The sequence below is a fragment of the Watersipora subatra genome, chromosome 4 (genome assembly GCF_963576615.1).
Source record: "Watersipora subatra chromosome 4, tzWatSuba1.1, whole genome shotgun sequence".
NCBI lineage: Eukaryota > Metazoa > Bryozoa > Gymnolaemata > Cheilostomatida > Watersiporidae > Watersipora > Watersipora subatra.
The window spans coordinates 8,727,449-8,752,740 of record NC_088711.1 but is presented as its reverse complement, the minus strand read 5'-3'; the positions used below and the strand labels follow the sequence as shown (position 1 = coordinate 8,752,740).

The window sequence follows — 25,292 nt, the reverse complement described above, 5'->3', positions numbered from 1 at the left end:
CTGTCCATTACCAGACAATTGTCTAGCATAATCAGTGATATACCAAGCAAGCGTAACAACAACTGATAACAAAAACCTGTAGCCACATATGTAGGGCTAACCGAAAACAGCTTCAAAACTAGATATAACCTTCACAAATCGACATTCAAGGACATTCTAAACGCCACTCTACCGAGCTAAGCAGCTACATATGGGACCTCAAAGAAAGCAGCACTGACTACCACATAGTCTGGAAGATTTTATCACACGCCAAGCCTTACTCTAAAAACAGCGGAAATTGCAAATTATGTACTTTGGGAAAATATTTCATCATTTACAGACCTGAGAAGGCAACTCTAAACAAACGTAGTGAGCTAATATCTACGTGTAGACATTCTAAGAAACATCTTTTACGAAATAGCATTACATAATAGACACTATCTATCTAGCTTTTAATACCTGAGCTTTTATTTCAGTTTACCAGCTAAAGCAGAATTTTGTGTATAGTCCTCACTAAGCATTTTATCTGATGAGTGTTACACACCTTTTGTGTAATATGAAACTTATAGTAATTTTTTGCTTAGTCAAATTTTAATAAATTTCTTACCAAATTTATATACATATACATGTATGTGTACATGTATATACACACATGTGTATATATACACATAATATATGTGTATATATACACACATAGATATAGTGATATATACATAGTGTCTGTATACATACATGTATATACATGTACATGTAATATATAAATGATGTGTATATATATATTTATATATAACCGTATATAATTACATAAAAGCAAATTACACTGAGAGTTCTGATCTAGATGTATTTTTACCTCTCTATATCTGACCAATTTAATGCTTTGCATAAACTATCAGATGCTGCGGTATCAGAGTAACTCTACAATACAGCCTGTTAGCTTTTCATGATCAGCTACAAACAAGCTTACTGCCCTATTTATGCTTATATGCATGATGCTCTCAAACATCGGCGCAAATAACAAAGCTGCTCAGAAAATGAAATGATTTTGCTTCGACGTTAAAGTCATTCGAATGTATTTCAAATGATGGCAACAAGGAATGTTTATGACAAAATCTTATAACTCAGGTAGGGTGGACTAAATCCCAACCTACTTAGCAACAAGCACATAAAGCTGGGTCATGCTTATTATTTATTCCATCATTTAAAATAAAACGAACAAAAGTTGGAATGGCTTCATATTTTAAAACGAATGGAAGGGTAAAAACGAAAAATACTTGACTATGAATTTTAAAGATTTGCTGATTCATTGATTTTTTTAGTATTTGTCTCCTCATGTAGTACTTCAGATCAGAAGGCAGCTAGTTGAGAACATCTTCTGCAAAGCCCATAGCGAAGACGGCGAAGATTATTGATAGCAGTAGCAGTAGAACTAGGAGGAAACATGTAGACTTCCACAAACCTACAAAATTAACTGACAAGTCAAAAAATCAGACAATATTATGTTGAGAAGATGTGCGAAGAATATGTGAGCATATCAAAAATACTCGTATTCCTTTCTGCGGCAACTTATACTTCTGATATGTTCAGACCTGTCAACTTATCCTTTTGGTGACATGTTCAGACCTGTCAACTTATCCTTTTGGTGACAAGTTCAGACCTGTCAACTTATCCTTTTGGTGACACGTTCAGACCTGTCAACTTATCCTTTTGGTGACATGTTCAGACCTGTCAACTTATGCTTATGACATGTTCAGACCTGCCAACTTATACTTATGACATGTTCAGACCTGTCAAATTATCTTTCGGACATGTTCAGACCTGTCAACTTTTCCTTCAGACATGCTCAGACCTGTCAACTTATCCTTCAAACATATTACTTAAAGGTATAAAAGACAAATGCAGCAATAATTATTTATTTTCTATGAAAAGCAAAGTGTGAGTAATTTGATGAAATACTCCAAAAATGCAAACATTGATCACTAATAACTTCAGAGTGAAAACTTAGTATCGAACCATAAAAGGTATGCTAAATCATTGCATTCCAGAGAAGTACAATTTACATCAGAACAACAAATAAAACCCAGGAGTTTCATCAACATTGCCAAATATTGTTTTAGACTAAAATTGATAGGGTAATATTATCCAAAATACACCGCACAACCAGTGAATAATAGAAGAGGCATTTTGCCAAAACCTAGCCAACAATGTATAAATGAGCGTCGTTGGTTGCAGAAATAAAATACATTTTGCACGTTTTCCTACCATATGTTAGCGTTTGTTTTTGCACATAGACAAACCTTAGCCTCTGATTGTCAAATATGGAGGACTGCCTACTACTGTAAATAAGGTGTATTTCCATATTCACATAAGTTATGTGAATAGCAAAACAAGAACACACCCAATGCGATATTGAAGCTTAATTTGCTAAAAGGTTCTAAATATTGACTGCTATTATCTTGTTTTATATAAGGCTTTGCTAGCAGAGACAGATGTTTCAATATAAAGTTATTTTTAGAAGCGGTGCTATTAACATAAAATAATAATATATAAATTTGGAGAGAGTGACTGGTCTGAACAAAAGATGTCCCAAAAGATGTAAATATACAACTGAAAAAAGAAGAGGGAAACCTGATTTTTCCTTCCACTGCTTCAACTTCAAACAATAATTAAAGAGATTCATGCTTCAAGCAATATGAGCTTAATCGTCGTGCCAAAGGAAGATGTAAGTAAGGACAGACAATTCCAACTAAATATTTGACAAAAGAAGAGGGAAACCTGATTTTTCCTTCCACTGCTTCAACTTCAAACAATAATTAAAGAGATTCATGCTTCAAGCAATATGAGCTTAATCGTCGTGCCAAAGGAAGATGTAAGTAAGGACAGACAATTCCAACTAAATATTTGATGAAGAAGCAAACTACGGATAAGGAGAGCATAAAGGTAAGTAGATGTAAACACTCACTGGGCTGAGGTGGCTGATGTAGCTTCAATTGGTTGTCTATAGAAATGGAAACGAGGCTAAACTGAGAATGATTAGTTACCAGCAAACCAGCTGCTGAGTTTGGAGAAAATGCCAATCCTGTGACAAATGTCTTGTGGGCGCCTTTAACATGGTATATTTGCTGTAAGAATACAGCACCACCAGAATATTGATAAAGAGCAACAGCAAATACAGTAGACATAATATAAAGAATATATTTAAAGTTTTTGTTTTATATTACATAAGAAATTAAATATAATGTAAAGCGTCAAGTTGGTGCAAAAGTTCAAATTTGATTTGAATAACAAGGATCTCATAGTTGGCCCTGAAAATATCGTTTTCTTTCTTGGCGCACTTGGGCGAAAAAACAATGTTTAAGGATGGTTATCTCTATTATATATACAAGTACCCTGACAGTCTAGTGTACTGTGAGAGATCATCATGTGCGTAGATAAAGTACAGAGAATAAGTAGCTGCACAGTTATTCATAAAAACGTACATAAAGGCGATCATTTAGTGTGGGTTTCATAGTGCCGTGCTCCCATGCTGAATGTCATGAGTTGGAGTCTCATTAAAAGCTATCACTTATCCACTAACCCTGGCAATGGAGAGACGAACAGAAAGACACCACTCTTATTATAGTAAAGATATATATTTGTGTTTTACTTTGTTTTTTTTATTTTTTCTCGTGGTATAGACCATCCTGTCTAGCAAAAAAGTGAAAAAAGTCGATTTAAATTGACACTGAAGTTGTGCACTCCCCTTAATTTATTGTAAAATTACCGCAACCTAACGCAACCTAAACAAAGTGACAGAAAAAAAAAGTTGTCGATACAAACCAATAATACCACAGTTACCGTAGTCATTAAAATAAAAAGCTAAATTTAATTCTTTTCTTTGGAAGGGCCAAAGGGGTGAGTTTGGGAAGACCTCAAAACTCATAGGACAATTTACATATATTTTACTGTCTGTATAATGTAACTTTCCATGTTCCTCAAACTGATAATTTATATCGTAGGAGCATCTACTGTAACACAAACGCATGATCAACAAGTAATATGTATATAACATAGAAAAGATGCGAGCACCTTGAGGTTAATAGAGTTGAATACAGCCACGTCCCCTTCCATACTTCCTACAGCCAAATACCGACCACATGTGCTGCAAGTAGATGAGTTTGACAAATGAATGGAACACAATATCAATTTGATAAACTCAAGTGAAATACAAACATTTCCTGTCAAATAGTGAGAAAAGTTGAATCTACGAACAAAAAAATTATCTGAGGATCTAATACCGAGTGCGCTAATATACGAAAAGATGAGGGTGTATTCTTCTATATTAGCTAGCTGAGGTAGAAAACCTTTTAGTAATTCATATATTTTTATTGCCTGCATTTCCTCTTTGTAAAATCAAGACACAAACAGTTTCATCTATATTTTTCAGCGGTTTATGGAAAGAAAAAGCCCTCAATTACAATTCTATAGCTTTAACATCTCAAATTCCAAAATATCTGGTCTTCTTTCAATCGAGAAAACTCACAAAATACGGGATGATTTTCTATCTAAAGTACACACTATAGAAGATTGTAAAGATTGTGATAAGCAGTTGGTAGGCTTACCCAATCAGAAGGCATAATCAGATAGTGGGGCTTTTTAGTTGGTCAAATCTGCTTATAAATATTACACTCTTACAATCATCTGCAATGGATGCCTTGTCACTAGAAATATTGTAAGTAACTGTTTTGTGTCATGTTGCAGCTCAATTCCTTGTGATATCGATAAGTTCAACATATTTTTAACATCTCAAACTCACTTAAGCAACCCTTACAGGTTGACTTGCAACAAAATTCATATTACAGTTATTTGGTGTCAAAAGATCCACCATGTCTTATTCTGCTGTGTTGAAGGTGCAAAATATGTGGAAATGTGATTAAAAGCTTAAAAATGAGCAGTTAATCACCACCATCACGAAGACGCCGTAGATTAGAATCTGTTTCCAAAACAGCTCAAATGGGATGTAGCTGAACAAGATGGCTTCTGTTCCATGCAACCTCATTCGTCGAAATTTTTTCACAAATATACTTCACGCATTCAATAAAACCATGTTTATTGTCCTTACGCGTCTATTTCATTATCATTGTAATGCTGTCATTTTGAGCACTGATATCTCAAAACCAACTGTAAAAAATTAATTTAATTTTTAACCTTAGCTCGAAGGAGTGCATATCATCCTCTGATAAACATGATGAGCCTGTTGGTCACCTGTGATAGTCAAAAAATGCTGCAGAAATTATTCACGCTGTTTGGCAGGATGTATGGGTCACACGATCAGATTACGACTAATCGATTAGACCAAGCCGAAACAAAACTGTAAACTAGCAAGCATCTACAGTGTATATTTGATACAGGCTTTTCGGTGAAACCCGAAGTGTAAACTAGTGCTACGAGAAGTTTTATATTGAGCCTTTCATTGGCTTTTCATTTCACGTGATAACATCAGGTGTCAAAACAATTACCAAATTGTTTGAGTACGTCAGAGAAATAATTGATTTCAATCTACAGCGGTTTCGTGATGGCTGTGATTAACTGTTCGTTTTTGAACTTTTAAAAGTTTGTAATGACATTCCCACATATTTTGCACCTACATCACAGCAGAGTAAGACACGGTGAATCTTTTGATACCAAATAACTGTAATGTGAATTTTGTTGCAAGTCAACCTTTAACTTCATCTTCCGTGTCCCTGAAGTAGTCCCAGGAGACGCTACAGCTGCCATTAACCTGTATGAGAAAGTATTCAGTTACCTAATATCCATGCAGGCTAAGGAACCCATATATACAGGGTGTACATTCATAGCCTTGTGTCTGTTAATGCTCCACTGTGTGATGTAGGACGGAGCACCCTTCTTGTTAGCAACAGGAACTTCTATAGAAAATAATGATTCTTTTTGTGGATCTCGATCTAGCATGGAGTACCTAAAAATTATACAATACAATCAGAGAGTTCGGTTAAGATTCAGCTCAAATCATGTAACCTTGATAGCTAGCATGGCTCTATCAAACTCCGAAGAGCTGTCTAGAGCTTGAGATAAACATGGTTCACTATACACAAGCATATTATACATAGGGTGCTGCATTGACTCCTGAAGAGGCAAGGCAGGTGTGTGTGAGACTTGTGCATTCGCATGTACGTTATGGGGTACCCAGCATGGACATAGAAAATTTTTTAACAAGTTGTTTATAGCATAACAGAAAATATAACTACATTTCAGTGTACATCTAAACAAAACTGAAATCAATAGTTTTCTAAACTGAAAGTCACCTGAAAGTCAACTGAGAAGTAGTCTTCTTCTCATTCATACAAAGAGCTGCATAAGACAACTCTATGCTTAACAATACCTGCTGTCATAATACCTGCTGTAGTTATACCTGCTGTAGTTATACCTGCTGTCATAATACCTGCTGTAGTTATACCTGCTGTGGTTATACCTGCTGTCGTTATACCTGCTGTAGTTATACCTGCTGTAGTTATACCTGCTGTCATAATACCTGCTGTCGTTATACCTGCTGTCGTAATACCTGCTGTCGTTATACCTGCTGTAGTTATACCTGCTCTAGTTATACCTGCTGTCACTACACCCGCTGTCACTATACCCGCTGTCACTATACCCACTGTCATTATACTCGCTGTCACTATACTCGCTGTCACTATACCCGCTGTCACTATAGCCGCTGTCATTATATCCGTGGTCATTACACCTGCTGTCATTATACCTTCTGTCATCATACCCGCTGTCATTATACCCGCTGTCATTATACCCGCTGTCGTTATACCTGCTGTCCTTATACCCGCTGTCATTATACCTGCTGTCACTATACCCGCTGTCATTATACCCATTGTCACTATACCCACTGTCATTATATGTACTGTCATTAGACTCGCTGTCGTTATACCCGCTGTCACTATACCTGCTGTCATTATACCTGCTGTCATTATACCCGCTGTCATTATACCTGCTGTCGTTACACCCGCTGCTACTACACCCGCTGTCACTATACCCGTTCTCACTATACCCGCTGTCATTATACCCATTGTCACTATACCCGCTGTCATTATACCCACTGTCATTAAACCAATGCATCGCTAGATCGTCACGGCAGACTTTGTTCTCAGTTAACTAAAAACTACAAGTTAATAATAATAAACAGCCGCTGCATTAATGCTATTTTCCAGCACTGTAAATTATAATTAGTAAACAATTGTAAACAAGGTTAGTTGAAAATAGCCTGATAAGTTTAAGATGGAGTACTATCTCGGAACTTGAAGGAAAGTAGCTATGTTGGTTAAAACCCCTTGATTTTTGACATACTAGTACTCTCGTAGTCTAGCGTGTTGTGAGAGATTGTCAGGTGTGGCAATAAAACACAGGGAATAAGTATGCGCATAACTATTCTCAAATCTGTGAAAGCGGCTGATTAGCGCAGATGGTCACGCACCGGGCTAGTAAGGCAAATGTCGCCGTTTCAAATCCTGTCTGATGCAATCTTTTTCCAAACTTCATCCGTGGCTTCGGATAAACGGAGAGACATGTCTCTCATTATAGTAAAGATTGTATGTAGTAGATTTGACAAACAAACAACATTGCACCATAGAGATGTGATTACCATGCGTCAAACTGAAAAAGCTAAAGGTGGGCTGTGGGCTTTCTAATACAAAGCATTGGATGCAGACACGATGGCTTTGCTGGTACAGGTCACCTTTGTTCATAAAAGTAGCTGGAGGGATAGTGGCTAAAGTCATTAGAAAATCTAGACTCTGAAAACTTTGACCATTCTTATTTTTAAGGCTTTGTATACACATAATTTGGACAAAAAGTTGTTTCGCTATGTCTACTAGTTGCAGTGTTTTGTTTATGTTATTCAGTCTAAAAACCTTTTGCATGTTACAACCCTCTAAGAGCAGATAACCCTCTAAGACTTGATATCTAACTGCTGAAGACTAAAGATCTGAAACTAAAGGCTAATGTCTAAAGACTTTGGCAGACAAATGCCAAAGTCCAAAGACAAAGAAGCATAGTTCATGAAAGAATGCTAAATCTCTAGATAACCCGAGTCAGCTACACTGCGTTTGGATCTTATAATGGATTGGATTAATTTTGAAACTTAAATTTTAAAAAACGCAGTACAAGTGACTCCTTTGATGAAGATCAGTCAGCCAATAAAAAATAACACATGTAGAAGAAATGAAGCTGACCTGCACGCTTTGTGTTTATATTTTATAGGGGGTTCTGATGTCCACTTCAGCTCTGCAAGCGCCTTCCCATCTTTGGCATCCCAAAGCAGGAGTTTGCCATCCTTGGATGTTGAGCACAACTACAGTAATCATGTGACTACATAAAAACTTTCCATTAAACTTGCCTCTGCAGAGAACTAATAGGTACCTAACACATCAATTATATTATAAGTAACCAACCCTTCAACCCAAGATTAGCTTACAGCGGCAAAGAATATTTATCAACATGAAAAACTATTCTAACCACGCAGCGCAGCTGATACTGTTCTAGCAAACGTAAATAGTCATAGATAGTTACGACTTTTCACCTTTAACTTTATATCCCTGATAATAGAAGTTTAAGCACATCGACAGTTTACAAGTTCTTAGTCTACAAATTCTTTCTTACCAATGAGCCTAGTATATTATCTGCCTAGAAAAGACAAAACACTACAGGACAAAAGCTAGAGACATAAAAATGAGCATTATAGGTAAAGCATGAGTAACACAATGAACTCGCAGCTGCACCAACTTAAGAGATAAAGCTAGTCCTTGATTTACTCTAGATAAGTAAAACAATTCAGTGATGAGCGTAACTTAAAGAAGACAATCGTTAAAGTAGATGAAACATATACGATGTGTAATGCTTACTTGTGTCGCTGAAGAATTTATTTGAAGCACATCAACTTCCTGTTCATGAGCTTTTGTCTCCCAAACTTTGACCATATCTGGATACTAAAACACATCAAGGCATGCCAATCTTGTGATGGAATAATCTGTAGCCTGCAAGCTTATTAGCATGGCAGAACCACATCCAAGCACTTTCTCTAAAAAATCTAAAATGGATGAGCAAATAACTTTGAAAACTTGCAACAACTAATTTGAAGATGGTGCATGTTTTTGCAAAGAATACGCTCGGATGGTACCAGAATTTAGTGCAAGATTATCTAGCAATGACTGTAAGCCTTTAACGATAGTACCCAATAGAGGTGAATAGCTATAGAAGAGGCAACGTGTGACATAGTTGACATACCTTCCACATCCTAATACAGCCATCAGCTCCAGCAGTCAGCAAATGACTACCGTCAGAACCAAATGTAGAACAGCTCTGATACGCATCCTCTGTATGGAAGTCTGTAACTACACTGTCCAATTGTTTTACATCAAATGATATGACTTTTTTGGCATTTTTGAAGTCATCTGCTTTGGTTAGCCCGCTTTTTCTTTTTCGAACTTGACCATCTGGATGTATAAAAATAAAGACAATGGCTGGCACTCTCGTAGGAAATCATATTTCAGATGTCTTGAGAAAAAGTAAATACCACATTGTAACGTCATAGAACACAAACAAAAGATATAAAAACAATACTAAAATAAAATTAAGCATTCAAATGCTGGTTGCTGATAAATAGTAACAAAACAGCACATTTTCTAGTGATGGACTCCAAATTTGCTTTTTTTATCAGAGTTGAAAGATGAAGGTTTGTTTACAAACAACCAAGTTAATAAGTAGGAGAGTGGGGCACGGTGCAACGCGAGGCACGTTGAAACACATCTCAAATTTCTTGCTGGTTTACATCATTTTGAATTCTTACCTCACTAACTAAAGAGCTTTCTAGGTCATCTTATGAGATATATTGACTGCATGAAATGAAAAGAACAGCATATTTGGCGAGCCATGATTTTGTAAAATTTATTGGTAATTTTTTGCTCTTTTATTTTTATATCCAAATTTAGAGAATTGCATATCTTCTTTGTACATCATCCCATATTAACAGAAGTCAGTAGTGGCAGATATAGACATGTTCTCTTCACAATGCACCCACCAACTTCATGATGTTATAATCATCCTGAGTTGGGATGAACATTTTGGTTACTCAAAGTCATTTGGGGCACGTTGAAACACAAAGGGTATGGGGTAAGTTGCAACATGTTTTAATGATATAACTGAAGGGGCAAGTTGCAACATCTCAAACTTGCCCCTCTATTCTTATGGGGGGGGGGAGGAACAGCTCGAGCAGCGTTGAAGCTGCAATTTGATACAAACCTTGATGACATAGCTAAAAGTTAATTCCCCCTTAAGAACCCCTAAATTTCTGGACAATATTGATGACTGCTAATGCTAACATATAGAAAGAAAAGTTTGATCTTTAGATCAACATGTATGTTGATATAAATAGTACAACAATATGTTTTGTTGTACTGGGGAAGTTTGTTTGTCATGATTGTTGTACAGTGTTCTGAAGTTCATGGCCAACTCTTTTCAAGTTTTTATTGCTAAGATAATTAGTGGAAATTTAAATTGTTTAGCTGACAATAAATTTAAAAAAAAACAATTTTAAATCTAAAATTTACTATGGAAGTCGAATTTACATTTTAATCAGTGTATGAACGTACCCCTTTCCGGGGCACGTTGACACACCAATTATGCAAATAGTACTTTTGTGATATTTTCCAAAGTGTACAACCAGCAGAATTGGCATAGATATGTAAAACATATTTTGCATCCTATGTGACTAGTTAAATTAAATTCCAATATTTTAGCAAAACCTTATCGCCAAAAATGCATTTTTTGTTGCGATGTGCTCCACCCTCCCCTATAAGCATAATACGTATAATAAATCATAGAGAACTGTTTTGCTCAATTAATCCATAGAGATACAGATTACCATACCTTGTCAACTCAGTTAATACACCTAAACAAAAAATGGAATGCAGGCAAAAATTCTATTTCAAAGTATCAATCTATTATAGAACCTATTACTAGATATACCTGGAGAATTTGGTCTAGGAGTGATCACTTTTTGTTTCACGGAGTACACAACACACTTGTCATCATGGCCACAAGCTAAATATGTTATAGGGCCATCAGCGTGCTTGGCACAGTTCATAATGGCGTATGTCCCACTTTTGAACCTGCATACTGATTTAGCACCAACTTCTGATGATCCGGGTGTAGTTATTAGTTCAAATATTTCCTATTGATGTATAAATGGAGATAAGAAAGCAAAAGTCTAAGCAAGTCGACATCTATGTACATACAATGTAATAGTAAAAATAGTTGAAAATAAAAATCAAACATAAAAATTAGAGCTGTTTTACAACGATATTGATTTAGTGCTCATAATGTTATAATATTTGAATGCCAAAAAACAGTCAGATCAACAATTTTGCTTTTACAGCGTATTACCAATTAATATAATGAGTAATAAGTATAGTATTAGCAATTTTTCAATAGCTCAAACAATATAGAGACCAATAAACTCTTTTATAAGTGCGACAGTAGAAAAAGGAAACTAGACATAAGCAACAGCTGCTGTACTGTGTTTCACTGCAAAGGTGTTAAAATATTAAAATTACCAGTCCATTAGGCACTCCAGTTGCACTAGGACCACCACCTCCTCCAACTAAAAAATGCTTTGGGCCAATGAATTCAATTACAAAAATTGGAAAATCAACGTTTAGTAAAAGCCGATTCATGGCTATGTCTACAAGCCCTGCTTGTGGCAAGCGTAGGTTCTTTACGGTAAATAGGTTGGGCTCGGACTTCGATTGACTCGTGGCAGTATTTCGGATATGTCAAGATAAAACAAAAGACACAGGAGTTGTTGGTTCTTACTTAAACTTGATAATACGAGAGCACAAATCCCGTAAAAATAGTCATTGCACGTATATTAAAATGCAACAACTTATAATACCTATATACACGTATATTATACATAGAGCATAGGGTAGATATATCTACCTTATGCTCTATGTATAATATATAAGTATTATAAGTATTATCGTAAAATAAACAAACATTCATATGTATTATTATATATTTACCAGCAAAAAAAGTGCAGATCGCATTATGAACACCTTCTATTAGCTAATAACTTGTACAGCTTTTAAGATTGGAACAGCTTGCTTAGTGGTCTCGCAACAGCTAAAAAATACAGATGCCAAAATTAGTTATTTTATTGTGTTTCCCATTGCTTATGAGCATAGCATATTTTGATATACGTTGATATACGTTGTATATTTTGATATCCATTAATTAAAATTATTAATTAATCAAATTGATTAATTTCTTGTAGCAGTAAAAAAACCATAGACCATTTAACTCTCTTAGTATGTGTTAGCATTAGATGTTTGAGAATATTAGTTTTTGAACACATTTTTTCGTGACAGCCATAGCATGCCATTCTATTCAACTTTATTATGCTAACCACTTTTCAGGATCAAAAGTTTGGTTTGAAAAATTGAGTATCCTCAATTTATATTCATCATCTATAGATGCAAAGTAGTTTGCAGATTTTCTTATGTGAAAAACTATAGTCGCAAGTACAGATTTTAGTGAGTCAGTAACATTTAATTTTTACGAAACACTTTAATCACAGACTGGAGTTAAATGAGTGCCAACAACTTTAATCAAATCAGCGAACATTTTAACCTCTTAGTCACATCTACAGAAATGTATTATTAATTGACAATTACGATTTACTTTTAATTATCTTATTTATTGATGTGTTTTGCTTTAAAAACAGCTAAAGATGACAAGAAATTTATAACCATGACTGGATTGAACAAAAAGAATTTATAAATCATACCATCATAAATCCCTAATATTCAGTCTCCTTATCAATGCATATATCAGAGTCAGTAGCAATATCTGAGATTATAACCCTGAAGGCTTTCCATCCTATCTAATTAACTTTTGATTAAAGTACAATTATCCTGTGACTTTCGGAACTTACAAAAGGTTACTGTAGAGAATTTCTTCTCTAATAGCGACTAGTCCACCACATAAGTGGTAGACAATGAGTATTATTCCACCTCACTACTACTTGCACACGCTTGAAGACGACAAGTCACTGATTTGTAGGATACGTTTATAGCATGTATATATTTGTATTCCTTTAAACCGTGAAATGTGCAATGGTAATAACAATGTTGACACTAGGCAAGGCAAAATTGTAACGCTCTATATAATATCAAATAGAAAAATACAGATTCACACAATTGCAAATTTAGAATGCATGCACATGCAGGCAAATGACGATAATGATAATGGCAATAATAACTGCATATAAAATTGATATATAATAAAAATGTAAAATACCTTGTATGGTCCCATGCATACTGCTAGTAGTGAAATGGAGGTTAGATGCTAAAGTTTGTTATAAATGTACGTTTGATCTGGTAGACGGCTAAAATAAGACTGATTCTAGTTCACACAGAAAATGCAATGGAGTTTTATGTATGAGTAAAAATATGCTTTTAATTGGTTGCACTAGCAAAAAGATCCATTTTGTGGTAATTCAGAGTTTTGTAAGCTATGATGATGACCTGTCTGCCGCCAGTGCACTGTTTATCTAGTAACCACTCAGTCATCCGGTGACCTGAGTAGGCTGCTCAGCAAAACTTTACAGTTACTTAAACTTTAAAAACTATCGTAAGTTAATGATCAAAATTGCTGATTTTGCACTCCTCTAGTATGAGGGTACATGATTTAGTTGAGAAAGTACACAGATTTAGATGAGGGCACAGATTTAGTTGGTCTATACACTGTTATATAAGTGTTTACATTAACTTGATTCTCCGAGAAATAAAGGTAGATTCTGTGGAACTAGTTGATTATCAAAACTAACTGATCGTTATTGTTAAAGTCACTGAATATCTAACTGCTAATTGGTAGTTATAGTTTGATCAATACTTGAAAAATTTATTCCAAAACCCTCCATGTAAATATTGTTTGTAAGCTAAACCATCTACTGACAAAAACACCTGACTGATCAAATGTGATGCATAAAGATTAGTTTTTTAAAAAGTTTTAAATATCATTAAAGAGTTAGCCGTGCACTGTACCCCGCATGAACAACATCTGAAAGCATAACTTCTGCATTTCAAATCATTTACATAGCTGTTTGTAGGCAGAATTTCCAGCAATATTCAGAAACTTGTTTGTGATGTAGGCTTATATTGTTTTCACATATTTCCCCAGGGACAGAGTCAAACACTTTACTGTCTTACAAGCAGTCATGTGCAGTTCAGTAAAGGTTTTAAAAGATAAGTTGGTTAACTAAAATCCAGATGCAGCCAGCTGAGTACTGTAATCTAGAAAGTGGTTTTAAGCACACATGCTGACAAAGAATAAAATATTACATGTTTATTTTATTTAATACCTGGATCAACTTTTGCTTTCTAAACCATTGGTTACATATGATTGGTTACATATGATTGGTTACATATGATTGGTTACATATGATTGGTTACATATGATTGGTTACATATGATTGGTTACATATGATTGGTTACATATGACTGGTTACATATGATTGATTACATATGATTGGTTACATATGATTTGTTTACCAAAGAATTTGTTCTGTTTCACATTACAGATCTGCTGCAGAGATGATTTGATTTGATGGCTATTTTAATACACTGTACAATCACACATCTCCAGAAAATAGCTTTTTAACACATTTTATTAAAAACGCTGCTGCCCTTTATGATTGAGGATGTGTTAATTTCAATAATTTGTTATAGAAAAAATTTACTGAATAATATTACTGGGTAGTTGCACAGTTTTCATTCACCTCACTGCTTTTTTATAGCACCCACATTTTATATAATTATGCTTCTAACTTTTCAAAGTCATTACTTCAGTTTCTGTAATTAAAGACATAAGATATGTTTAGCAAGTCTCAACCATTATTTAACTGTTACACTTTGACTGCTAATCCTTCTGTTTATGCCCCAGCAATCGCAAATTAACTTTGTTTGCTCATAATTCAACACTTGTTATAAAATATAAAAGTATGTTTTTGGTTATGATCAACAACTTGGTTATAAATAGCTTATTGAGTGTTTCAGAAACTTAGCAATACGTAAATGTTTGAGAACCATTATTCTTTCTTGTTAGGGCTTCCAGTCATCGCATAGGACTCTATTCATAAGTAAAATATGGTTATTTACAAAACTTAACTCTCATGTAGCTATCGCTTACATTTTTGTGTGAACAAGCAATGTAGAGAATGACCGCTTGGACTCTACAAATCTACATGACAGTCAATCACAGACTGTATTATTTCAAATATATCCTAAAGCAATTTAACTTTAAAATAAATTAACTCAAATGTATACATAATGCATAAATATACCTACTTGTCAGACTAAGTTTTGGATTACTGAGAAACAACTATGTAGATTATTTCTCATTTTAAGTTGATTGTATGCAATTATGTAGGTAGTTTTTCATTACATTTATCTTTTTAAGGAGTTGGCTGTTCGTAACAGCTCTTTATATTATCGGTAGACAACTCCCGTTTCCAATGGTACTTTTATTGTTAGCAAAATTATTGCCAAAAATGCCACATTTTAGTCGAACATTAATCTATATTGCCGATGATTACGCCTTTGCCGTTATATAAATCAGTTTACATTCGAAGATCCTTGCGAAGTATATCGCGGCAAATCTAATTCTAGTCAGTGAATGAGGGTTGGAACCATTTTTAACGCATACTTCGCCTACAGCAAAGTTTTTACACAAACTCCTGCGCAGACCTTTCGACTGCTGTATAGAAAAATGGTATGTTTCAATGTGAAGTGTTTTTTTGTCAGCATCGATGCTGTCGTAGGCCTTCTCCCTGTAGGTTGCAGCATATGAACTACAGTGGTGTGCATAAACTTGGAATCACATTGTTTTGTTCACTCTATATCGAATGGATCTTCCATTTGCTTTCTATTTTTCCGCCAATTATGATGCCATGCCAGATATTATATATCAATCTGATCAGCAGAAGATGTGCTTTCAAACAATGCATTGATTGATTTAACACAATCATTTCTGAGTGATTTATATTAATCCTATTAAACAGATTAGCAATTTTATTTGCTCAGAAAGTTGGTAAACAGCATGCCTCGACGGTGTCAGATGGTGATCAAGAACAAGGGCTGGCCAATAAAATACTAATGCTCAGCTCAAGACACCTTACCAGTCCTTCTGAAGACCAACAATAACCCAACGGCCCTTTACAGGGCCACCAATTTGTATAAAAGAGTTTGTTTGTATCCTATATTATCAATTTTCACTAACAACATTCATAGCCTGCAATAAGTCTGCCTTTCGGTAGATCCACCCCCAGCGATAAAAATCTGAGAATATTTTCGAATATCTTGTTCTTCAGAATTTTCCCTTTCAAATGATATATATATTGATGGGGTTGAGGCACTTAACTCCAAAGAATTTCTTAGACAACAGCATATAAACATACATATTTGAAGATTTAACTGGTGATTCCAAGTTTATGCACACCACTGTATCTTATTGGGCTAATTTACAAAACTAGCAGGTGTTCAGTTCTTGTGATCTACGCATCCAACACCTCTATTAATTATTTAATGTGGTATTACGGATTGCTTATCATTTACAGTCGTATATATGGTGATAGGAATAAACAATTATTGTAGTACACTCAGCAGCGTTGTCTTATTTTTACCGGCATGTTATGGATAGTCCAAACATGTTGTTAAAAACCGTCAAGTTGTGCTTTTAGTGGAAAATTTCAAGAATTATTGCATTCGCACTATTTCAAATTTTTGTGATTTACTATTAAAATTACCACTCCACAGCACACCCCATGCTTTTTTTATATCCTAAACTGACCCTTCATGCCTCTAGTGTAAAATAAATACAGACCTAACACTTATCCAGCAGTGGTGCGCAACAAATCAAATGTCTCTTAACATCTCTAAATCTCACTATCTTTTAGTAAATCCATCATTTAATTTCTCTGACAATTTCTACATTCGACAGTACCCTAACAAAGCAATCTACTTCTAAGCTACTTGGCTTTATCATCAACGACTCTCTATCATGGCTGGACTACAACTCATTCATTTCAAATAAAGTATCATCTAACCTACTATATGTTTATTATATACTAGAAATTCCCCTGTCATACAGCCCACGACCAAAGTGATAATGGAAAAAAGAAAGGGTACTGCTGGTTGTTGAAAAAGTGGTTACAAAAGGTCAGAATTCTACAAAAGTAGAATTCTTCTGTTAGATGCTGTAGGCTTCGCCTACAACATCTAAAGAATTCTCTGAATCAGATGAGTTGTTGTTATTATTTTGAGTAGCTTGTTGTTGAACATTAGCATTTGATGTTGATGGTTGCTGTGAGGACCTTCTATTTCTCCTCCTCCTCCGTAATAATTGGGAGACACGTGGACGGCCACTGCAACGACGTGGTGTTCTGGGAGGTTGTATGTCCATGGTAGTTGTCAAGTTGTTTTGAAATGAAATTCAAAAGGTCAATTATGCAAAACAAAAGGTTGTATAAAAATCTGACCTAATCTACTACTATCTCAAACCTATGTTTTACAACAATAAAATAAATATTAATTCAAGCTGTAGGCCTAACCTACTGTACGTAATTTAAACTAACAACAGCAATAATGAAATATACATGTTTATTATATCTCTGAAATGCAATATTAAAAGTAAAATGGCAAGCTGCCGTGTAATATACACAGTTTAAAAGTTGTGTTGGAAAGTTGAAAGTTGGTTGTGTTGAATGTAGAATGGTTTTGACAGCGATATGTAGCAGAAAGCAAGCATTAGCATTAACGCGTCTGGAAGTTTTCTGCAAACTGGAGTAAAATAAAGAAATATTCTTGTTCCAAAGGGGCATTGTAGTTCGGCCCTAGCTTGTAGATAAGATGTAAAGAAATCTGGCTAATGTTCTAGATAATTTAATGAAACCGTCAGTAATTGGACAAAAAACAGGCTGATAAACTGTGTGCCACATTTTCGTACCTGTAAATCGTCTACGCCTCAAGCAGTCTACGTTAATTAAAGAAACCTTCGGCAATTAGACAATGCAATCATTATACACTTTGATGTTGTAAATTCTAATGATTATTCTTATAATTAAGTATTATAATAATTTTTTTATAAAATCAAATAATTAATTCGAATAATAAAATCGGCAAAAAAGAAACGATCACTTTTCAGTACTTCTAAGTTAATTACAGAAACCTTCGGCAATTGAACAATGCCATAGACTGGTGAAATGTGCACGTTTTTCTCGTGAAATTTGGATGACTTAATGGTTATACTATCTGTCGCTCGCACGGCCTTATTGGCGTTTCGTTGGCCGATCTTAATTTTGATTAAAAAAGGCTTCTCAAGTTTCTATTTCAATTTTAGGACGAATTAATCGGTCTATTTATGTATCATCCGATCAGATGGGTTAGTTTTAGGATATTGCGGTAACCTTTCAAAGACTTGGTAACATATTTAAATAGGTTTATATGTGTTTTGTATCATTATTATACTTGAACGTCTCTACATGAAAATGGTTAAGTTTGTTGAAGAGATTTCGGTACAACGGTTTGGTCACGGCCGTTAACGGATAATTTTTCGGGGGTTGTGTGCACATGTGCATTTATCATAAATCTCCCAAACAATCGCTTTGCTCGTGTTTGGTCGTGGGAATTTTCGTCATCTCATAAACTTTGATATTGCCAGACTATATTACTATAATTTTATCCATTCCTATCTTATATACGGCCCACATGTGTTCTACCCTTCAACACCTATAAAATATACAAACACGCTATTTATGTTACAGAAAAGTTTTTTGACATATATTTAAAGAGTAAATATACCTCTTAAAAACCATCGCTTACCACCCATCAACATAATAACAAGTACTATTGATGTTCTTCCTTTACCTTGCCTCACTGCTTATTTGATACTCCCCAATAACTGCCCTAAATATCTCAGCTATAGCTTTCAAATCATAAACCGTGATCACAAACCAGGACCAGATTTAAATTACCTAATGCCATAAACCACAACAAGTCTCTGCACTTATTTAAGAACTCTTCCTCTGCATTATTTAAAAAAGAAAACTCAAACTACACTTATCCTTTGACTAATAATACCGTTCACCATCTAGCCTTACCCTTCCCTTACCTATTGTAACATTTCTGTATTGTACTTAGTTTTCATAGCTAAGAATCTGTTGTATTAGATATGCATAGCTATGTTCACATAGCTTATATTTGTCCACTTCTTGTTTAAACGATACTTATATTAATCCTCAAGCTTGCTTTTTACATATTTTATGCTTCCAGTTCCAACATTATTATATTGGTTAGACTACACATTAGTATTTTTTATTTTGTACACCGCTTTTTAGGTAGTTTACTTGCTGTGGTACCTCGTGGAAAACATGTTGTAAAATATGACGATTGATTACCACAATAAAATATGTTCATAATAAAACTCAAAGAATAAAAATTTGATGTACACTATGAGTGCTAATATTTCATCCAGATACATATGAGTGTAAGATATAATGGACTCGATTTATTCAGGTCTACATGACAACAACCCAGCAATAGAGCAGCGAACGCATTAAACATGTACCTGTATATCGTTTCACCAGAGTGGGTGCAGGACAATTAGGAGAATAGCATGTCATCAGTTAATGAAATCACTCAGGACAGTGAGTTAGATTGGTTTACCCTAGACCAAGAAATAACAATCCACAATTGTTACATAATAATTTTAAGATGGCACACAACTACTTTAAAGGTTGGCTTGCAACAAAATTCACATTACAGTTATTTGATATCAAAAGATTTACCATGTCTTACTCTGTTGTGTTGTAGGTGCCAAATATGTGGGAATGTGATTACAAGCTCTTAAAAGCTCAAAAACGAACAGTTAATCGCAGCCACATGAGACCGCCGTAGTTTGTATTCTCTTTCCAAAACGGCTCAAATGGGACGTAGTTGTGGGAGATGTTTTCTGTTTACACTTTCATGCAACCTTATTCGTCGAAATATTTTCACAAATATACTTCACCCATTCAATAAAACCATGTCTATTGTTCTTACGCGTCTGTTTTATCGTCATTGTAATGCTGTCACTTTTAGCAGTGATATCTTATAACTTACCGTAAAAATTTGTTTAATATTTTAACTTTACCTCGAAGGATTACGTTTCATTGTCTGATAATCATGATGAGCCTGTTGGTCACCTGTGATAATCGAAAAGTGCTGCCAAAATTATTTGCGAAGTATTGGGTCACATGATCAGATTACGACTTGATGATTAGATCAAGCCGAAACAAAACTGTAAAGTAGAGAGCATCTATATTTGATACGGGGTCTTCGGTAAAACCCGAAGTGTTTGTCATAAACTAGTGCTACGATAAGTTACATATCGAGCTTTTTATTGGCCTTTCAATTCACGTGAGAACATCACGTGACAAGACAATAATCAAACTGTAATGACTACGTCAGAGAAATAAACAGATTCCAATATACGGCGGCTTTTCGCTTTTGAGAGCTTGTAATCACATTTCCACATATTTGACACCTACAACACAACATAGTAAGACATAGTGAATCTTTTGATACCAAATAACTGTAATGTGAATTTTGTTGCTAGTCAACCTTAAATACATACAACTACCACAGTTAATTTACAGCACACTGGAACACTCTGTATGACTACTATCATGGGGTAGTATGCTATCCAATAGACAATGGGTTTGGAGAGTTATTAAAACTTTCTAGCTGTTGCATGTTTCTGTTATTTTTGGAGTAGCCAGAGTTGAAATGAAACTTGATTAATGTTTGTCATTTTGGCGACAAACATGGCAGCATGCTTTTTACATAAATATTAGTTTTTAATAACATCAACTTTTTGTTTTTAATACAAAGTATTTCAAATTGTTATATACATGTACTTTTGAATAATAAAATTATACCAATTTAGTGGCTTATTCCAAGTCACCTTCCTTGTCGCATATGTAGGGGGGATGAAAAATAGAGCTGATTGGCACTTCATCTTCATTAGCTTTCATAGAAAACCTTGAAAATTGCAACCTTTTCTAAGAATTTTTTTAATAAAAAGAAATTTGTGTACATTGTAAGATAATGTATAGAAATTAAAATGTCATCTCTCATCTTCTTGGCAGTACTTAATAAAATGTTGTATTAATGCGAGAAATCAAATTGTTGTAGTATAAAACCTATAAATTTCATTTTATTGAAATTTATAGCTTGCAGACCGTACAGAATGTTTGTTTAACTACTGCTTTATAAAATATTGTGTATGAGAACATCCCATAAAGCGTTGGTATAACATGCCCAAATAGCATGCATATACACCAATTAAGTGTTTTAATGTTTGAATCAAGTTATTTCCTTACTAGAATATCGTGCAATTAGTCATAATTAGCAAAACTAATCACCTTGTTGTTTACTCGCTGTTCATGTATGTAATACAGTAAACTTTACCAAAGATGAATTCTGGCTCAGGCCCACACAATTTTACTGGAATGTAGTATTGAGTTTAAAATTAGCCGGTTTTAATATAAAAGCTTTGATATAATTTGTAAATTTGAGTTTAGATCATAATTTTGCAGGTCTAGTAAAATGCGTGATGAATTGCGTGATGGCTAAAATCATGCCAGATCGTCATAAAATTGCTCCCAATGGCTTACCAGATGCATTTTAAGTAATATCTCAACAAACCATTCTAGTAAAATGCGTGATGAATTGCGTGATGGCTAAAATCATGCCAGATCGTCATAAAATTGCTCCCAATGGCTTACCAGATGCATTTGAAGTAATATCTCAACAAACCATTGATTTTCTTTCCAAGTTTAAATTATTTTCAAGCTAATACAGGTCAAAGTTTTTTTTAAGTATGTGTGAATGTGACTCTTGACAATTTTAGCTAGTTTTAATACATTTTGGACCAATTTTGACCCTCACGCATTTTTCTAGTTGGTTGAGAAATTTCTCAAACTAGAAAAATGAGTGAGAGTCAAAATAGAGTTGGCGTTCAAATAGACGTGGTGTTCAAATAGAGGTGGCGTTCAATTAGAGGTTTACGGTAAGCTATAAATCATTATGATTAACCTTCTAGCTAGTGATTCAATAGGAGACATGAGATGTTTTCTTTAAAGCTTTGTCTTTATGTAGCGCAAAATCAACACTTGCTGGAATTTTTTTTTGAATATCAGACTTTTGTGGTAATTTATATTGTATCAGCATAATAGTTATGATGAATTTGTTCGCTTGACATTTTTCAATTAATACAATTAGATGTGTATACATGTAGGTTTTAACTGCTTGTTACAAAATAACTTGAGTTGCTTTACGCTGCCTTTAACATGCATAATAAAATTTTAGATCTTGGACTTGATGGATTTTGATTGTCAAAATTGATTATACTAGCACTATACTATACACTTGTCATGATACACTGCTGTAAACTTAGAACACAATCTAGTCGTTCTACTGGTACCTAAGGATGTTTAAAATTTTCTAGGCAACTGATGAGAAGAGAGCAAAACTTGACTTGGAGCCACTGACATCGGCAGGGTGGAGCATGGTAGAAAATAGGGATGCCATCTACAAGGAGTTTATTTTTAAAGACTTCAATGAGGTTAATGGATACACCATTGTAAAAATAATATATAGTGTTACTTAACTTACTTTCGACTCTTTTGCATATGTAATTCTGTGTTATTCAATCAACCATATTTATGTTTTTGCAAAGGAATTCAGTTTGAACTGGATATTTATAACTGATCAAGTCTGATTTGACTTGCTGGTAGTTCATTTGAGAACAGATCTTCAACAAACATTATAACAAAATTATTATAGACCAAAATGATGGATCAAGCGATTTTATTTTCATAAAATAGTTAGGAGAGGGATCGATGTGATTGCTTAGTTTATCGTTTTTGTCAGCTCCCCATTGGATGAAGATTAGATATCTGCTGTTAGTCAATAGTTCACAAGAAAGTCAGCCATTTTTTGCAATTTGTGGTTTGTACACTCAGATTGGAGTAATTATAATTAATAATAAATTGATGTTGATAATAAAATGTCTCAGTTGAAAATTTAGATTGAATCTAAATTTTCAATTTTAGGTTTTGTTGAATATTCATCCTCATGTGAACTAAGCATTGAGCCCTTCTACTTCTCATTGACAAGAGTTTGTTTATAGCATATGAGATTAAGGCTAAAGCTTTATCATTATATAGAATCTAGTCATGATGCTGTCTCTATGGACTGGTCTGTTTCTAACTGCTACCTGATATACCTCACAGTTTACTACCATTTCAGGCATTTGGCTTCATGACCAGAGTAGCTTTAAAGGCTGATAAAGATAACCATCATCCAGAGTGGTTCAATGTCTATAATAAGGTGAGACCACATTGCGTCTAAAATGTCCCTCTTTCTAAATGACATGTTACATAAACTGTCCGCAAAATATAAAAATGAATTTTTTAAAAACGCTTTTGAGACAGACATTACTCATATTAATTAGGAGGAATTTTCTCGTGAAGTAATTTGTTGTTTGGCATGTTTACGCATGAGCAACAGCGCTGACAAATGGGAATTATTGTCGTTATAGCTATTGTCGTTATATCTGATTTTCAACTCGGTTAACTAAAACATCATGCTATGGGCAACAAGTTATTATGCTCATTCCTTTCAAATGAGGTTTTTGTAGAACTACATGTAAGATAGCCTAATATTCATTAGGCAAACAAATTCTTTCACCAATACAATTATGGCTGCATTGTTGATGAACCTAATTTTTTCGGTGCGCTTTACTCAGTGACTCAAGAACTATTTGTTATTTGCCTTCCGAATTGGCTCAAAGACTCAAGTCTGTGCTACTGCCTATCAATACGAACAATACATGTATATACATGCAAAATCTCCCAATTTAGCTACTCTAGAAATAAAAAGGCTGCCTAAATTTTCCTATGTCTGTTTATATGATGTACAGCGTGGGCAGCAGTAAAAAGATGCTGCCTGCAGAATTTGAACATAGCATGGTCTGAATGGTGGACTAAAAAATCTAAATTAGATTTTGGCGTAAAAAAATATCAAATTTTGTAAAATCCTTGCATCGCACCTTTTTAATGTTAAAACTATCGCTTATAACCAGTTCAACAGCTCCTCGTCTTTCTAGCTTTAGAATAATACTTTATGAAATGTTGCTATATGATAGGGGCTGGGAGTTTTCTTCTCCTACCTTACAAAGCTAAAAATTTTTTCACGTAGTAGTAACCAGAAGTGATGAGAATCCACCATTTCAATAATAATTCTGTTAATCATTCATCTCCTATTGATAAAACAATGTCAGTTGCCTCGAGCCAGTTACAAACATTCAATACTTGAGAAATACCAATTTAAGTCACTGCATGAAGCCTGAAAGCCTTTCGGAAGGAGATTATAGCTTGGAAAATTAATAATACACAGTACAGCTACACTTTAGTTGTAGTTGAGGCAGCTATTTTATCTAGGGTCATCAAAACCTGTGCAGAATTTGTAAAAAGCCAGCATTATGGATAATTTATTTCATTAAATATGTGTACTGTACATAAATCTGTGGGCATCACAATATTCTAGGCAAACTAAATCGTTTTATTTCTAGCCGTTGTTCAGTGCATGTGCTACAAACTTCTATGCCGACAATTGGCTGTATTTACAGGTGCAGATAACTCTGAGTACTCATGACTGTGGTGGTTTGTCTGAGAGAGATGTCAAGCTTGCAACGTTCATCGAGTCTATTGCTAAGTAATCGGCTATGAAGGCAGTCAAGAGATGAAGGCCTTTTGAAACTTTTTTGTAGCATTCGTTTTGGTAGCTGTTTGGTATACATTCCATTGTGGCAATTGCGTTACATTAGTTCCTGTTCCTACGTTCTATTTCTTACATTTCTTACAGGTACATGAACATCGTTATTATAGTCGATTTTTAAGATTGCACCATTGACTACAAATGTCATTTCTTTTTTCAAAATAAACTTCCATCGCAAGTCTATGGTAACCCTCTAAAAATTTCTAGCATGTCTGTTTTGGATGCTATGATGTTAGAAACCATCGACTATAACTTCCTTTGTAATATTTTAATTGTTGTATGGTAATTTTATACCATTCGTATTCTATGAAAATAAATGTACAAGAGCTATGAATGTTGAACACCGAGCTGTAAAATGTAACACTCTAGGAGTTGTCAGCA

The 25,292-nt window shown here is 34.5% G+C and overlaps 2 protein-coding genes across 2 annotated transcripts; one reads left to right on the top strand and one right to left on the bottom strand.

The window, feature by feature from the left end:
• Nucleotides 1-1,032: 1,032 nt before the first annotated feature.
• On the bottom strand, nucleotides 1,033-11,726 carry LOC137393686 (guanine nucleotide-exchange factor SEC12-like). The gene is made up of 9 exons (XM_068080329.1): nucleotides 11,589-11,726; nucleotides 11,002-11,206; nucleotides 9,262-9,470; nucleotides 8,880-8,963; nucleotides 8,211-8,329; nucleotides 5,762-5,932; nucleotides 4,045-4,117; nucleotides 2,939-3,098; nucleotides 1,033-1,435 (listed from the first exon to the last, which is right to left on the bottom strand). Exons 1-9 carry the CDS (start codon nucleotides 11,706-11,708, stop codon nucleotides 1,335-1,337), a joined length of 1,242 nt encoding a protein of 413 aa, XP_067936430.1. The 5' UTR covers nucleotides 11,709-11,726; the 3' UTR covers nucleotides 1,033-1,334.
• Nucleotides 11,727-15,670: 3,944 nt separating this feature from the next.
• Nucleotides 15,671-25,245, top strand: LOC137395158 (pterin-4-alpha-carbinolamine dehydratase-like). Its single transcript, XM_068081984.1, has 4 exons — nucleotides 15,671-15,804; nucleotides 22,579-22,695; nucleotides 23,382-23,462; nucleotides 24,763-25,245. Exons 1-4 carry the CDS (start codon nucleotides 15,709-15,711, stop codon nucleotides 24,850-24,852), a joined length of 384 nt encoding a protein of 127 aa, XP_067938085.1. The 5' UTR covers nucleotides 15,671-15,708; the 3' UTR covers nucleotides 24,853-25,245.
• The last annotated feature ends 47 nt before the right edge of the window (nucleotides 25,246-25,292 follow it).

Excerpts from the sequence above, each read along its gene's own strand:
- LOC137393686 (XM_068080329.1), bottom strand. The coding sequence starts at position 11,708 with ATGAATCGGCTTTTACTAAACGTTGATTTTCCAATTTTTGTAATTGAA. Across the intron at positions 8,964-9,261 it reads GCTGTATTAGGATGTGGAAG|TATCCAGATATGGTCAAAGT; the intron begins GTATGTCAACTA and ends GATGTGTTTTAG. Across the intron at positions 5,933-8,210 it reads TATAAACACAAAGCGTGCAG|GTACTCCATGCTAGATCGAG; the intron begins GTCAGCTTCATT and ends TATAATTTTTAG.
- LOC137395158 (XM_068081984.1), top strand. The coding sequence starts at position 15,709 with ATGAGGGTTGGAACCATTTTTAACGCATACTTCGCCTACAGCAAAGTT. Across the intron at positions 15,805-22,578 it reads GACTGCTGTATAGAAAAATG|GCAACTGATGAGAAGAGAGC; the intron begins GTATGTTTCAAT and ends AAAATTTTCTAG. Across the intron at positions 23,463-24,762 it reads GGTTCAATGTCTATAATAAG|GTGCAGATAACTCTGAGTAC; the intron begins GTGAGACCACAT and ends CTGTATTTACAG.